The 15,176-nt window shown below is 35.7% G+C and overlaps 2 protein-coding genes, 1 long non-coding RNA gene and 1 pseudogene across 3 annotated transcripts in view; 2 read left to right on the top strand and 2 right to left on the bottom strand.

Annotated features, from left to right (window-relative positions):
- Positions 1-7,434: 7,434 nt before the first annotated feature.
- On the bottom strand, positions 7,435-8,252 carry LOC109169776 (annotated as a pseudogene).
- Positions 8,253-9,155: 903 nt separating this feature from the next.
- LOC109169953 (cytochrome P450 CYP82D47-like) lies at positions 9,156-10,885 on the top strand. Its single transcript, XM_019318870.1, has 2 exons — positions 9,156-10,125; positions 10,219-10,885. The coding sequence occupies exons 1-2, from the start codon at positions 9,172-9,174 to the stop codon at positions 10,837-10,839; spliced, it is 1,575 nt and encodes a 524-aa protein (XP_019174415.1). The 5' UTR covers positions 9,156-9,171; the 3' UTR covers positions 10,840-10,885.
- A 249-nt stretch (positions 10,886-11,134) lies between these two features.
- The window catches only part of LOC109169971, a 60,974-nt gene continuing 56,932 nt past the window's right edge, over positions 11,135-15,176 (bottom strand). Inside the window, exon 2 of the long non-coding RNA XR_002052315.1 lies at positions 11,135-11,316. This is a non-coding gene — a long non-coding RNA (uncharacterized LOC109169971). The remainder of the gene's footprint in view (positions 11,317-15,176) is intronic.
- Positions 11,464-13,533, top strand: LOC109169948 (cytochrome P450 CYP82D47-like). The gene is made up of 2 exons (XM_019318865.1): positions 11,464-12,651; positions 12,784-13,533. Exons 1-2 carry the CDS (start codon positions 11,677-11,679, stop codon positions 13,402-13,404), a joined length of 1,596 nt encoding a protein of 531 aa, XP_019174410.1. The 5' UTR covers positions 11,464-11,676; the 3' UTR covers positions 13,405-13,533.

Here is a 15,176-nt window from a genome sequence, read left to right as displayed (position 1 = left end):
GACATCCTGAACAAAACACGTGCATACAAACACCCTGGGTGGTAGGGAAAATAACAGAGTGGACGGATAGACAAGGTGACACGGAACCTGGCCTTGGAGTACTGTCGGGAGTAACCGCTTAATCAAGAACGAAGATGTATGGACTGCATCCGGCAAGAACCCTTTAGGAACTTTCATTTGAAATAACAAGGCCCGGGCAACCTCCAACAGATTGCAATTTTTACGTTCTGCCACACCATTCTGTTGAGGAGTGCCAAGACAAGAGGACTGGTGTATCATTCTATTTTGACTCGTATACTCGGTAAAGTACGGGAAGAATATTCAGTCCCATTATCACTACCCAAAACTTGAATCATTTTATTAAACTGAGTCATGACCATAAAACAAAACTTACGAAAGACTTTAAATAATTCATTCCTAGATTTCATGAGATATAACCAAGTGTCTCGAGAAATCGTCCACAAAGATTACAAAATATTTGAACCCGGATTTAGACAGAACTCGACATGGTCCCCATACGTCTGAAAATACCAAACGGACCAACTGAAATAAAAACTCTACCCTTTTATTGACTCCAGGCGGATATGTGAACCCACTATTGACTAATTGATTTATTTGAAAAGCTTTTTAATGGAGAGATGGTTATTTTATTAATTTCAGCTTTGTGTTGTTTCTCCTGTTCTTTTATGCTTTGAAATAAATCTTGAATGCACCCAATGCACTGGAATTTGCATAATAAGCCTTTAACTTTTGAGCCATGTATAAGGATTGTTGATGGGAAGAAATGACTCCTGACATGGAATCCAATTTGGGCACCCAATTCCTCTCATTTTTTCCATTTTTCTTTCATGTTCTCCAACCTTTCCTAAAATAATTCTCATATACTTCTTTTCCTTTCCTCCCATGTTCTCATAATTTTTATAATTCTCTATTTCTATTAATATCTTCGTCACCTTTTTTTATCTTCATTTAATTCAGTCCTTACTGTTTTCTATTCATTCTTTTTATCCCTATTTTTTCCTCCCACCTATCTTCCCATTTCATTTTTCTTTATCTACCCTTTCTTCTTCTCGTCTTTTTCTTATTTATTACGCATTATTCTCTATGTCCTTCTTCTTTTTTCTTATTTTCCTTATATTTTTTCTTCCTTTTGTTTTCCCCTTCTATTTTTCCATCATTTTTCCTTTTATCTATAATTTTTATCCTCTCATTTCCTTCTCATTCTCCAAAGTCTCATTCCATCTCTTATTTGTCTTGTTATTTTTCAGCTTTCTACCTCTTGTCCTTGTATAAATTCCCTTCTAGTTATACATGTTTATCTTTCTCATGGTGTGAGTTATTAGTTTTCTCCATCTTGTCCTTGTATTCATTCTCTTTCTTCTTTTTACTTCATGTTCTCCATCCTTTCTTAAAATAATTCTCACTTTTTTTCCCTTCATTACTCATATAATTCTTTTTATTATCATTCTCATCCTCCTCCTCTATCTTCTTTTAGTTCATTCCTTATTAATCTTCCCATCTTTGTCATCATTTCACCCCTATTTTTCTTCCTTCCACCCATCTTCCATTTCATTCTTCTTTGTCTATTACTATTTTTTCTTTTCCTCTTTCTCTTTTTCGTTCACATTATTCTATATCCTGACTTTTTCTTATTTTTTTCCTATTTTTTCTTCGTTTCATTTTCCCCTTCTATTATTCTATATATCAATGATTTTTTCGCCACTTTTCCTGCTCATTCTCCAAATTTTCTTAACTCTCATCATCTTCGTCTTTTTATTTCTCTTCCTCTTCCTTCTCCTCCCAACTCTTATTCCGTCCTGTTATTTTTCTGCGTTTTATGTCTCATCTAACTTCCATTCTCAGTTGTGCGTGTTTATCTCTCTTTTTATTTTGACCCTCTTTTCTCTTTCTCTCGCTTTTTCTTCATCATCTCATTTTCCATTATCTTTTACTTCAAATTTTCATTATTCCTCTTTTCGCCTCTCTACCCATTTCTTAATCTATTACTCTACTCTGTTTTTCTTTTCCTTTTCGTTCTAATACATCCTGTTCTTTCTTTTTACTCTAACCTTCCTTTTCCTCTTCTTAATTTTTTATCATCTCTTTTCCTTCTTATTGTCCCAACTCATTTTCTCACTCTCTAGTCTTTTCGTTTGACTTTCCTTCCTTTCTCCCTTTCTCCTTTTCTACTTATCCTTCCACTTTCTATCTCATATCCTCATGCACCTTTTTATTCTTATCCTCTTTATTCTTTTCATTAACTCCGTTTTGACCCTCGTTCTTCATTTTTTATATTTCCTTCATTTTCTCTTTTCTCCTTGTCTACTGCTGCTATTTTTTCTTCTCTTTCTTGTTCTCATATTCATTCTCGTTTTTCTTATTATATCCCATCTTTCTCTTCTTCTCTATCTCATCCCACTCACATTTTCTCTCTAATTTTCTTATTTTTTCCTTCGTTTAGTTCATTCTTTATTGTTATCTACTCATTCTTTTCATCATTTCACCCATATTTTTCCTCTCACCTACCATTTCATTCTTCTTTATAGATTCTTTCTTTTCTTTATCATTCCTTGTGATGAGTGCTTTTTGATTAATGAATTTGGATTTCTCTGTGGTAGGTCATGGTAATATCGATAGTAATCTTCGATGTTTATTGTATACAACCATTGTGTGTTGTCTGAATTTCATTGCCTGGCTGTTCTTGATTATTTCGTGTCCTAAATTCTTTTCTGTCCATCTGGTTTTTCCCACATTTTTGGGTTTTTTACCCTTTGTTCTTTTTAAAATGTTTTTTGGAGTTTTTTAAAAATATGTTTTTTTTTTTTTTGAAAAATTTAAAACTGGAAGGGGGAAACCCAAGTTGTAGTACAGCAATTAGCTGGATTTATAAACCTCCCGCCATCTAGGCACACCAGAAATATCAGCATCGATTAGTCAGATTTCATTAGGTGAGCTGATAACTTCGCCAGGGCATCCGTTACTTGGTTTTGATCGTGGATGATTGGCTCAACTTGCCTTACTTCCAGATTGCGTAACTCTTTCTTACATGCTTCTTGGATATTATGGGCGGCAGTCCTCGACTTACCATCGCTATTCAAACACTGCCTTTCTAAACCCTATTGATACTGCTAGCTGAATTCCTTTCAAGAGTGCCCAGGCTTCTGGTTCCAACAGAGACCAGTTGCCAATACTATATATGTAAATCCCATTTTCGACTCCCCAGAGCAGCCTCTAATAGCGCACCCCCCACAGTTAGCTTTCTCTGTATATGGATTTACAGAACCATCCACGTTGACTTTAACAAACTCTTGCGGAGGACTCATACAACACAGCTGCTTCGAGGAGGAGTGATCTGATTGTGACGAGAAGCCTTTTGCCCTTCCAAAGGCCCTGCCTATTTCATCTAATCCATGAAATCTGAACGCCTAACAGCTTCTTAGAGTTATTGAAGATCCCCTCGTTCGTCCACTTCGATATCCACTATGTTGTTGCTGCAAAGAGTGCATCTACCATTCCCTTTGTCCAAAAATTCTTATTCCAGCCACCTCCCAAACGATATGGAGGCACAGCTTGCATACGAAGAGGGCAGCATCCGCTTTTGGGCAGGATCTTAGAACATGCTCTACATCCTCCACCATTGGCAACAAGCCACATAAAAGTGCCAACGCAATTTGGCACTTTTAGCTTCCAGATGTTATTTCACTTCGTTGCCTCCACCTGATTAGCTTCACCTACGGCTATATCATACGGAGAGCTAACAGAAAAGCATCCTAGCGATTCCTTATTTATATAGTAGCTTGAATCAAGGTTTTGTGTATCTTCTGCAAGTATTCCTAATGCATTGTGTTTTTTTATATGTTAGGAAGGCAAATGATCTTGTGCTAAAACTAGAACTTAGTGTTGTTTGGAACTTTCTTCATATATTAGCTTGAATCAAGGTTGTGTGTATCTTCTACCATAGATCCTTCATGATACAGAGCTGTTGCACTCAGGCTTAACTTGGTGTTATTAATGGCGTGTTTTGATTCTTCATGCAGTCACCTGACTCCATGCATTTCTATTTATTGAAATCCTGCATTAAGTGCTAAGAACATCATTTTTGGACTGGTATTTTCTAGTGTGTTCTTTAGTTTTAAAAATGATTTTCAAGTGTGCTATTTAGTTTTTAAAATGACTATAAAGCGTGCTTTCGTTTAGAAATGATTTTCAAGTATTCTTTTTTGTTTTAAAAATGATTTTAAGTGTGTTCTAGTTTAGCCAATATTTTCATGTATTCTTTTTTAAAAATGATTTCCAAGTCATCTTTTTAGATTTAAAAATGATTTCAAGTGTGCTCTTTTGTTTTAAAAATAATTTTCAAGTGTTCTTTAATTTTATAAATAATTTTCATGTGTTCTTTAGTTTATAAAAATCATTATATAGTGTGCCCTTTTGTTTAAAAATGATTTTAAAGTGTGGTCTATAGTTTAAAAATGATTTTCACGTGTTCTAAGTTTTAGAAATGATTCTCAATTTTAGAAAGGATACACCCGAATATGTGCCTGAAGTTGTTGACATTTTTGCTCAATTCCTTGGAGCAGGTTATTTTTCTGTTTCATAACCTATGAATTATTGCTTGCCTAAAGTTGTAGACATTCATGCTCATAACTCGCCTGATGACTTTAGAGCTGTTTGGAAGCCCAAAAATGACTTCTGAAAAATATTTTCCCGGTTTTCCGTGTTGGCAAGAGGGGGAAAATGATGTCAATGCAAAATGACTTTCTTTTTTTGGAGGGCTCTTGAATTCAAATTGGTTCTGCAATTTTGAATGAATGACTAGGTGGAAATTGTTGTGCATGGGCTGGTATCTTCTGTGCTAGTGTCTAATTTGTTGTCAGGTTCTTGATTTTTACATTACAAGGTATCTTGAACTTGGAATATCGGATCCAAATGCCAAATCATTATCTCATTTCATTGATTTGTATTCTCTATTTATCAAGCATATAGGCAGTTGTGAATGATCTCTGTTTGTACTTTGAGCATTGTTAGATATTTTGCATTTTTGTTAAGATCTTTCTCATAACTAGCTAGTTGGGGAACTTGGAAGCACCCACTAAGCATTTGTACATCTTGATCTATTTTGCAACTTCCATTGTGACTTTCAATAATCTTTGTTGCAGAATCCTATTGGAATAAGTTTGACACTTTCACATATCATGATATGACGGTAATGTGACCGTTACATAATGCGTGCGCACTTCAGAGTGTTGCTCAACAACATGAAGGGAAAGAGAGGTTTTGGTTTTCTTCTCTATTATTACTATTTCATATGCTGTGGAGTTCTGAGTTGTCATTGCTCCCCCTCAAGAGGAAAGGGCACAGGGTACATGTTGGATTGGTTGGTACTTTGTATTGTTCTTAGCAGAGAGAAGCTTTATCTGTATTGTGGTCGTATTTATCTTAAGTATTTATGAGCATAATTGTTATTTTATTACTGTTTCATATGCTGTGGAGTTCTGGGTTGTCATTGCTCCCCCTCAAGAGGAAAGGGCACATGGTACATGTTGGATTGGTTGGTGCTTTGTATTGTTCTTTGCAGAGAGAAGCTTTATCTGTAATGTGGTCGTATTAATCTTAAGTATTCATGAGCATCATAGTTATTTTATTGAAAATTTGATTGTTTACAAGAAATTATTTGAGCATGGAATTCATCATTTATACTAACTTGACTCTGGTATAGTGGTAAAATCTTTTTTACGATAACAGCGATACCATTACACCACAAGGTATAATAAAGTATATAGAAATGGAAATAAGAGATATAAATGTGTTTTTACAGTTTTTTAAGCTAATCCAATCAAATAAAGATATCAGTATATCAGCAATCTAGCTAGCTCATTGGATGTTCTTAAAAGAGTGAAATTCTTACATTGTGCTCCAGCTTGATCTTGGGTGTTCTGGCCATATTTTTCATTTAGGAAGTAACTAAGCTACCTATCCAAAAAGGATTGTTAGTTCTGCTTGACGTTGTCGTATATATTTGCAACAAAACTGTGCACCAAAATTTTCACGTGACCCTACTTATTTGTCTCCTAGCCTTCATGCAGAGTGACGGTATATTAGTACGCGCGCAAACAGTTTGAAATAAGTCTGTTAGCTCTCATGCAACTATGCAAGTGACTGTATATGGTACGCATATATATAATTAAACTATACTTAACTTTTAGCATAATGTCCATTCACCAAATTATATCGTGGTCATATGTAAATCTATATACTCCATGTTAGGTTATGATTTATGAATATAATCATTGAATTTGCCCAAAAGATAAATAACAATTTCAACCACTATCAATTAAAGATGTATGAATTAACATTTATGGCTTATATATTAAAAGATCTCATTGTCATGTAAGACTAGCTTCAAGAAAAATAACAAGATTTTTAGAAGCTCGAAGCATGGGACATAAGTTATCCTTAGAGGTCATCCTAGAAGGTGTGCTACACCATTGGCATTTGGCAAGCACTGCTCGTATTAAATATAACTCTTTTTATTACCATAATAATCAGTTTCTTATTACGTAGATATGTGAAGCCTGGGAAGGCCAGAGGCCACAAATCATCATGTCTATGCATGAAAGCTCTTTCAAGAAAACATAGATGCACGGATAGGGATGGCAACGGGGCGGGGAGTATACACCCCGTCCCCGGCCCCGCTACCTCGTCCCCGTTCCCGTCCCCGTCCCCGGCGGGGATTTGGAAATATTCCCCGTCCCCGTCCCCGCGGGGAATTAGGCGGGGACGGGAATTCCCCATTCCCCGTCAATTCCGAGTCAAAATGTTAAATAATTATAATTTTTAATAATAAATAATTTAAAAACTAAATAATAATTTCAAAAATTAAAATGCTATATATATATATATATATATATATATATATATATATATATATATATATATATATATATATATATATATATATATAGTATGCTGCATGTATATGTTGTATAGTGCAATACTGGTATAGTATACTACATGTATATGTTGTATACTTGTATAGTGCATTACAGCCAGTAGCAACATTATGTTAATTATATATATAGTTCATTACATATATAAATGGTATGTATATTACAGTGCATTACTGCTAGTGGCGACATTATGTTAATTATATATATATAGTTCATTACATAATTATATGCCAGTATATATACATATAATTATTCGGGGACGGGGCGGGGCGGAGAGGGGTATCCCCGTCCCCGTCCCCGTCCCCGACGGGGAATCACACATATTCCCCGTCCCCGTCCCCATTCTCCGAAAATTTTCCTCATCCCCGTATTCATCGGGGCGGGGATCGGGGATCCCCGTCGGGGACGGGGCACATTGCCATCCCTATGCACGGACACACATACAAACACACGCAGGCAAACATATTAATTAATAATTAATTGGCTAATAAAGGTAAAGGGATAGGCGAGGAGCAATAAAAATTTCAACAGGTGTGCCTTTGAGGTTGCTTAGTCCAGCCGTCTCAGTCATATCAATTGCTCCATTAGAGATATTTGAAAGCTCAAAAGAATGCAACAGATTAGCCAAGACCAAGTGCAAAATCTGAAGAGCACTAGTTGTTCTTGGGCATATTCTTTACGGAATCAACTCGAAATCCCGTCCCAAAACATCAATCTCCTTATTGCAATTGATAAATCTCTCAGGTTTGAATTCAAGAGGGCTAGACCAAACTTGTGGATCTCGTTGAAGTTTCCATATATTGAAGAATAGCCAAGTGTCTTTTGGAACATGAAAATCGGACATAATGGTGCAATCTTTTGTGAATATTCTTGAAACTCCAAATGGACCACCCGGATACAATCTAAATGTTTCTTTGACAATAGCTCGAAGATAAATCAAATGATCAATGTCTGATTCATTCACCTTTCTTTCCTTGCCAACTACCATGTCTAATTCATCTTGAGCCATCTTCAATACATGGGGATGGTTCATTATCAAAGACAAAGCCCATGTTAGCATGACCATGGGCGAATCTGCTCCTCCAGCAATCAAAACCTTGATATACATACAAAAGTTAAATAGTTGATAAAAATTGTGTATTTGATATATATTCAAGAATAAAATAATTTGATAAATCAAGAGGACATATATACCATGCAAGTAGATTTGACCACGGTGTCAGCACTGCAACCATTTAGATCAATCTCTTCTATTCGTGACAGCATAGCATCTATGAAATCTTGATCCACATTTTGATCCCACGAGTATTAGTAAAATGACAATTTTGATCCACATGTTTAATTCTTAGTTTTCAACCACGACTATTGTTTTAGTGTCAAAATTCATCATACCGGTCACTCTTTCGTTTCAGACATGCTGAAATATGAAATTATTAAGGGTATTTCGTCCTTTTCAAATTAATAACCCAATTTGATCATAAATAAAAGGATTTAAGCTCTAAAATCTATCTCAATTCGTAATTTTCCTCCTTAAATTAAGGTAGGATGAGAAAGAAAACTGCAAATTGGATCGATCTTAGGACTTAAATCCCTTTATTCATACCCAAATTGGAATCTTAAGTTGAAAATGATGAAAATGCCCTTAAATTTTTTAGATTTCAACATGTCTTAATTGGAGTGGTGATCAACGTGATGAATTTTGGCACTAAAAAATAGTAAAATTGATACTAAAACAATAGTAGTGGATGAAAATTAGTATGAATATAATTAAACATATGGACCAAAACTGTTATTTTATTAATACTCGTGGGAGCAAAATTTGTATTTGCTCTACTTATGTGTATGCTCGGCTAATTTGCTCTACTTATGAGTATGCTCGCAGCCGACAAAATGGAGCCTAGTCCACCTAAGTTAGGTGTACAAGTATATAGCTATAATATTGCGTATTTTCCATTTGGATAACATCAAAATATTGCGATTTTTAATGAGATTCGAAAAATCTAAGCTAATCCAATCAAATAAGGGCATTAGCATGTCTGTAAATCAGCAACCTAGCTAATACGTTGTGGTGTTCTAAAATCAAACAAACATGATTTGCGTGATAAAATATATTATTGTTTTTTCGTTTTATTCCTGTTTTACGAAAGCTATAAATATCCCTATATAATATAAGTATAACCCATCCATTAAGCCGCAGTGATAATTTAAAGAAGAGCCAAATATGGAACTCCTCAAATACCTTAACCCGTCCATTGTTGTCGTAGCAATTGCTTTGTGTGTAGTTATTCATTATGTGTCTCGCAATGCCATGTCTCGGAGAAGAAGATTACCGCCGGAAGCAGGTGGCGCGTGGCCAATTGTAGGCCACCTTCATATCTTCAGCGGCTCTAGCCTTCCTCATATTGTCCTAGGAGATATGGCTGACAAGTATGGACCCGTCTTCACTATTCGGATCGGTGTGCATAGAGGTTTGGTGGTTAGCGACTGGAAATTGGCCAAACAACTCTCAACGGCCCACGACGCTCACATTTCTTCTCGTCCCCAGTCTCGAGCCGCCAAACACTTGGGCTACAACAGCTATTTGCTTGCTTTGACTCCCTATAGTCCCTACTGGCGTGACCTTCGCAAACTTATTTCCATAGAACTGCTCTCCACTCGACGGCTTGAACAGCTGAAGCACATAAGAGTGGCCGAGGTCGAGAACTCTATAAAGGAGCTCTATAAGCTTTGGATTGAAAACAACAACCCGGACCATTCCGGGCATGTTTTGGTGGAAATGAAGAAGTGGTTCGGAGACCTAACACTCAACATGGTCCTTCAAATGGTGGTCGGAAAACGAATCTTTGGTACCGATGAAAAAGAGGGGCGACTTTGCCAAAGGGTGGTGAGAGATTTTGTTAAATTTCTTGGGATTTTTGTACCGGCAGATGCCCGGCCTTTTTTGGGATGGCTGGATATTGGAGGGTGTGAGAAATCTATGAAGAAAGTTGCTAAGGAAATGGACTCTCTTGCTGACGAATGGTTACAAGATCACCGTCGGAAGAAAGAGGCGATGGGTGATGGATATACTATCTGTGACGGCGAGAAAGATTTTATGGATGCGATGCTTTCACAAATAGAAGGGATTGATCTTAATGGTTGTAGTGCTGACACCGCCATCAAAGCTACTTGCATGGTATATGATTTATGTTTATCAAATTATCATTCCTAAATTTAAGCCTTTCACGTATACTTAATGTAATATGAAATATTAAATTTTGTATATCAGAGTATGATTGCTAGTGGAACAGATACGGTCATGGTAGTGTTAACATGGGCTTTGTCTTTGATGATGAACAATCCCCATGTGTTAAAGATGGCTCAAGAAGAACTGGACATGGTAGTTGGGAAAGAAAGAAAAGTAAATGAATTAGACAACAATAATTTGATTTATTTGCAAGCTATTGTCAAAGAAACATTAAGGATGTATCCTGCAGCTCCGTTGGGAGGTCCAAGAATATTCACAGGAGATTGCACAATATATGGTTTTCATGTTCCAAAAGAAACTTGGCTATTCTTTAACATGCATAAACTCCAACGAGATCCACAAGTTTGGTCTAGTCCTCATGAATTCAAACCTGAGAGATTTATTAATTGCCATAAGGAGGTTGATGTTTTTGGACGAAATTTCGAGTTGATTCCATTTGGTATTGGTAGAAGAATATGTCCAGGAACAACTTTTAGTCTTCAAATGTTGCACTTGATCTTAGCCAATTTGTTGCATTCCTTTGAGCTTTCAAACGTCTCTCATGTAGGAATTGATATGACTGAGACAATTGGACTAAGCAACCTCAAAGGCACACCACTTGAAGTTCTCTTAGCTCCTCGTCTCTCCGCTCATCTCTATTAGTCAATCACACATGTAATGAATATATGTCTTTTTTGGCGCATCTAATTAATATGTGTGTCTGTGTTTGTATATTCACTAGAAAGTGTTTCCATGAATCCATGGACATCATGATTTATCATATCTCTGTGGCCTATATGAAAGGTAACTTTCAACACAACTATATAAAATTAATACACATAGATAGTTTGCAGTCTCATCACAATCATAAGCCAAACAAAAAGATATAGCAACTCAAAATCTATTATAAGCTCTATTATTTTCAAGCAAATCAATATACTACAAATTTACTAAATAATTGAACAACAACAAAACTACATTATGCAAATATTAAAGCTACCAAAGGTGCTTTTTCTGTAACATCAAAACATCTTGTGGTTTTGAATGCGATTCCACTAATTTAAGCTAATCCATTTAAATAATTAAAGACATCAGCATCTCAGTATATCAGCAAGTTACCTCTCATAGGATGTTTGTACTCTGCAAAGAATTATGAAACCAGTTGAATAGTTTATGGTGTTTAGGAATCAGTATAAATATGTATATGCTTTAGTCAAACAAAAGATGATTTAAATTATTTATATACCACATACACATGCATCTATATGGGCTCCTTATACACAATCTGTATAAGGGCTAGCAGACAAGCAGTCATTTTCTATCTTCTGATCAACACACAAAAAACTGCAGTGCCTAATTTTCATGGCCACAATAAACTGCGGCGGCTAATTTTCTGTAAAGATATTAGTCAGTTTAGATCCAATCAAATATAGAAATGCTTACACCCTATGGCACAAATATATAGATAATCACACATCAATTAATCCACACACCATAACCATGGAATTTGTTCTCCAAAACCTGGATACTTCAGTTATTGTTGTAGCTGTAGCTATTGCTTTTTATATAGTTTTTCATTATCTTTCTCACAATAACAGGTATCGGAAACAAAAATTACTGCCTGAAGCAGGTGGGGGATGGCCAATTATAGGCCACCTTCACATCTTCAGCGGCTCTAAGCTTCCTCATGTTGCCCTGGGAAACATGGCTGACAAGTATGGACCAGCCTTCACTATCCGAATCGGTGTGCAGAGAGTCTTGGTGGTCAGTGACTGGAAATTAGCCAAAGAACTCTCCACTGTCCATGATGTTCACATTTCTACTCGACCCAAGTTTCGAGCTGCCAAACACTTGGGATACAACTACATAATGTTTGCTTTCACTCCCTATGGTCCTTACTGGCGCGACGTTCGCAAACTTATTTCCACAGAACTACTCTCCAACCGAAGGCTTGAGCAGCTCAAGCACATAAGAGTGTCTGAGATTGACACCTCTATAAAGGAGTTGTATAAGCTTTGGGCTGAAAAGAAAAATTCTGAACTTTCTGGCTGTGTTCAGGTGGAAATGAAAAAGTGGTTCGGAGACATAACACTTAATGTGTTCCTTCGAATGATAGCCAACAAACGATACTTTGGTACAGCAGAGGTTAGTGATGAAAAAGAGGGGCGGCGTTGCCAAAGAGTATTGAGAGATTTTTTTCACTATCTCGGGGTTTTTGTCCCAGCAGATGCCCTACCTTTTTTGGGATGGTTAGATATTAGAGGGTATGAGAAAACCATGAAAGAAGTTGCTAAAGAAATGGACTCTCTTGTTGATGAATGGTTACAAGAGCATCGTTTGAAGAAAGAGGCCACAGGTGATGGGTCTACTATTAGAGGCAGCAAGGAAGATTTCATGGATGTGATGCTTTCACGAATTAAAGGGATTGATCTTAATGGTTTCAATGCTGATAGTGTCATCAAATCTGCTTGCATGGTATGTACTCTTGGTTTACCAAATTATCATTCCTAAATTTAAGTCCTCCATGTGTACTTGAAATTAAAAATAATACATATAACTTTAATTTATATCATGTATCTAATTCACAGTTTTCTTTAACTATATCAGAATTTGATTGCTGGAGGAGCAGATACGACCTCGATCATGCTAACATGGGCTCTATCTTTGATGATGAACAACCCCCATGTGTTAAAGATGGCTCAAGAAGAACTAGATAGTGTAGTTGGCAAGGAAAGAAAGGTAAATGAATCAGATATCAAGAACTTGGTGTATCTCCAAGCTATTGTGAAAGAAACATTTAGGATGTACCCAGGGGCTCCACTAGGAGGCCCAAGAATGTTCACAAAAGATTGCATCGTATCTAGTTTTCATATTCCAAAAGACACTTGGTTGTTCTTTAACCTGTGGAAACTCCAACGAGATCCACAAGTTTGGTCTAGCCCTCGCGAATTTAAACCTGAGAGGTTTATTAATAGTCATAAGGACCTTGATGTTTTGGGACAAGATTTTGAGTTGATCCCATTTGGTGCCGGTAGAAGAATATGCCCAGGAATAACTTTTGGTCTTCAAATGGTGCACTTGGTGTTGGCTAATTTGTTGCATTCTTTTGAGCTCTCATATGTCTCTAATGAAGGAATTGATATGACTGAAACAGCTGGACTAACCAACCTCAAAGCTACACCACTTGAAATTCTCATAGTTCCCCGCCTCTCCCCTAATCTTTATTAGTCAACCACACATTAATATGTATGTGTGCATATATCTATTCATACATGTATAATACCATACAGTGTAGATATTTATGCATTTGTCACTGCCAGAATATTTTGAAACTAATGCACAACATATGAATGTAACAACTATATAAAATGCTTCTTTCATGGACATGATCATTTATCAGATCTTTGTGGCCGGTACAAAAGGTAACTTCTAATCATGTCAGTTCAATTAGTATATCAAACTAATGGTTGATTGTTGGCTATATTTGATTTTCATAAAACATACAGAGACTTGTTATTCAACTCTTAACTATACATACCTGTTTCTTAAAGACTTTTTTTTTTTTCCGAATATGGTAAGCAATCTCACTCACAGTAACTCAAACCTAATCTAAGTTCTCTTATTTTAGACAAAATCAATAAAGTAATACGAATTTACCAAATAAACAAACAATGAAAGAGAATAAATTTATAAATAATCCGAATATTATAACAAAAATAATAATTTTCAAAAAAAAAAAAAAAAAAAAAAAAAGGAGAGTAAATAGGGTAAGTAAGAGAGAACCTCCGGAGGTGCATAGCATCCAGGGATTCTGGAAAAAAAAAAATCAATATCGAAAGGCATATCGACAAAATGGGAGCTGAATCCACTCTTCCTCGCACTGGTCACGCTCGACAAATTCTTCCAAATCAACCATATTAGAAGCGGAAAACATAGAAAGAAAAATGGTGAAAGGAATTAGAAGGCAAACAATAAGAAGAAAAAGGCCAGATTTGGTCTCACAAGTCATCCTGCAACCGGCGTTACGAAGAGCTAATTAATGAAAGAGAGAAATGTCGGGGACTCGGGGAGAGATAAGAACATTAAGTAGTAGTTGTGTGAATGTTAAGTGACATGAATATTTCAATTTTGTAAGATGCATGTATACAGTAGACTATAGTAAGTATAAGTTACATGGTTTCTCATATGTTTGCAGCAAAATATGTAATACAAACAGTTATCTATTGGTAAATTATATTATGGGCCAGGATTCAACTTGAATTGTGGACTATGATTCAAAATGACATTCGAATTATATGTGTATATTAACATATGATGTACATGTTGATAACAAATTATGTGTTTTTAAATAAATTATAGGCACATAATATGTTAACTGCATGACTGCATATACATGGACATATCCCGAAATAAGAGAATAGACAACCCCAAGAAATTGATAAATGAACTAAAAATAAGAATGAGAAAAAACAATAGAGTCAAATAAAGGAACAAAGCACAACAGGACAATAGGTCAGCAAGAAACAAATCAAGACATTTTTTGTTTGTTTATTTGCTTTTACAGGTGTCGACGTGTCGTGGTCTCAAATTAACAACTATAAGTCAAAGTGGCGGAAAAAAAAAAAAAAAAGAAGAAACATTTAAGATATTACTGCATTTTTATTTTGTTTTGAGCACTATTGATTCTATTACAAGAAAATTAACGACTATAAGTCAAAGTGGCGAAAAAGAGAATTTAAAATATTATTGCATTTTTATTTTGTTTTGAACACTATTGACTTTATTAGAATGATAGTATCTGTTCTATATTTTCTCTAACAATTGTAACACAAATAGTCAATTCCCCTTCCACACCATCAGGGTTCGATCCTATGACATCCCCTCAAGAAGAGCCACAGATGTGACATCTGAGTACAAAGTGCTTGACTTGTATTTTTATTTAAACATTATAAATTATAAAATTTTCATTGTCAATAGTAACTATTTATTATAAAAGATCG

This window comes from Ipomoea nil, unplaced genomic scaffold (assembly GCF_001879475.1).
Source record: "Ipomoea nil cultivar Tokyo-kokei standard unplaced genomic scaffold, Asagao_1.1 scaffold3321, whole genome shotgun sequence".
Classification (NCBI taxonomy): Eukaryota; Viridiplantae; Streptophyta; class Magnoliopsida; order Solanales; family Convolvulaceae; genus Ipomoea; species Ipomoea nil.
This window is presented reverse-complemented; position numbering and strand designations above follow the sequence as displayed.

Coding starts and splice junctions, on each gene's coding strand:
- LOC109169953 (XM_019318870.1), top strand. CDS start 9,172: ATGGAACTCCTCAAATACCTTAACCCGTCCATTGTTGTCGTAGCAATT. Junction 10,126..10,218: donor CCATCAAAGCTACTTGCATG/GTATATGATTTA, acceptor TTTGTATATCAG/AGTATGATTGCTAGTGGAAC.
- LOC109169948 (XM_019318865.1), top strand. CDS start 11,677: ATGGAATTTGTTCTCCAAAACCTGGATACTTCAGTTATTGTTGTAGCT. Junction 12,652..12,783: donor TCATCAAATCTGCTTGCATG/GTATGTACTCTT, acceptor TAACTATATCAG/AATTTGATTGCTGGAGGAGC.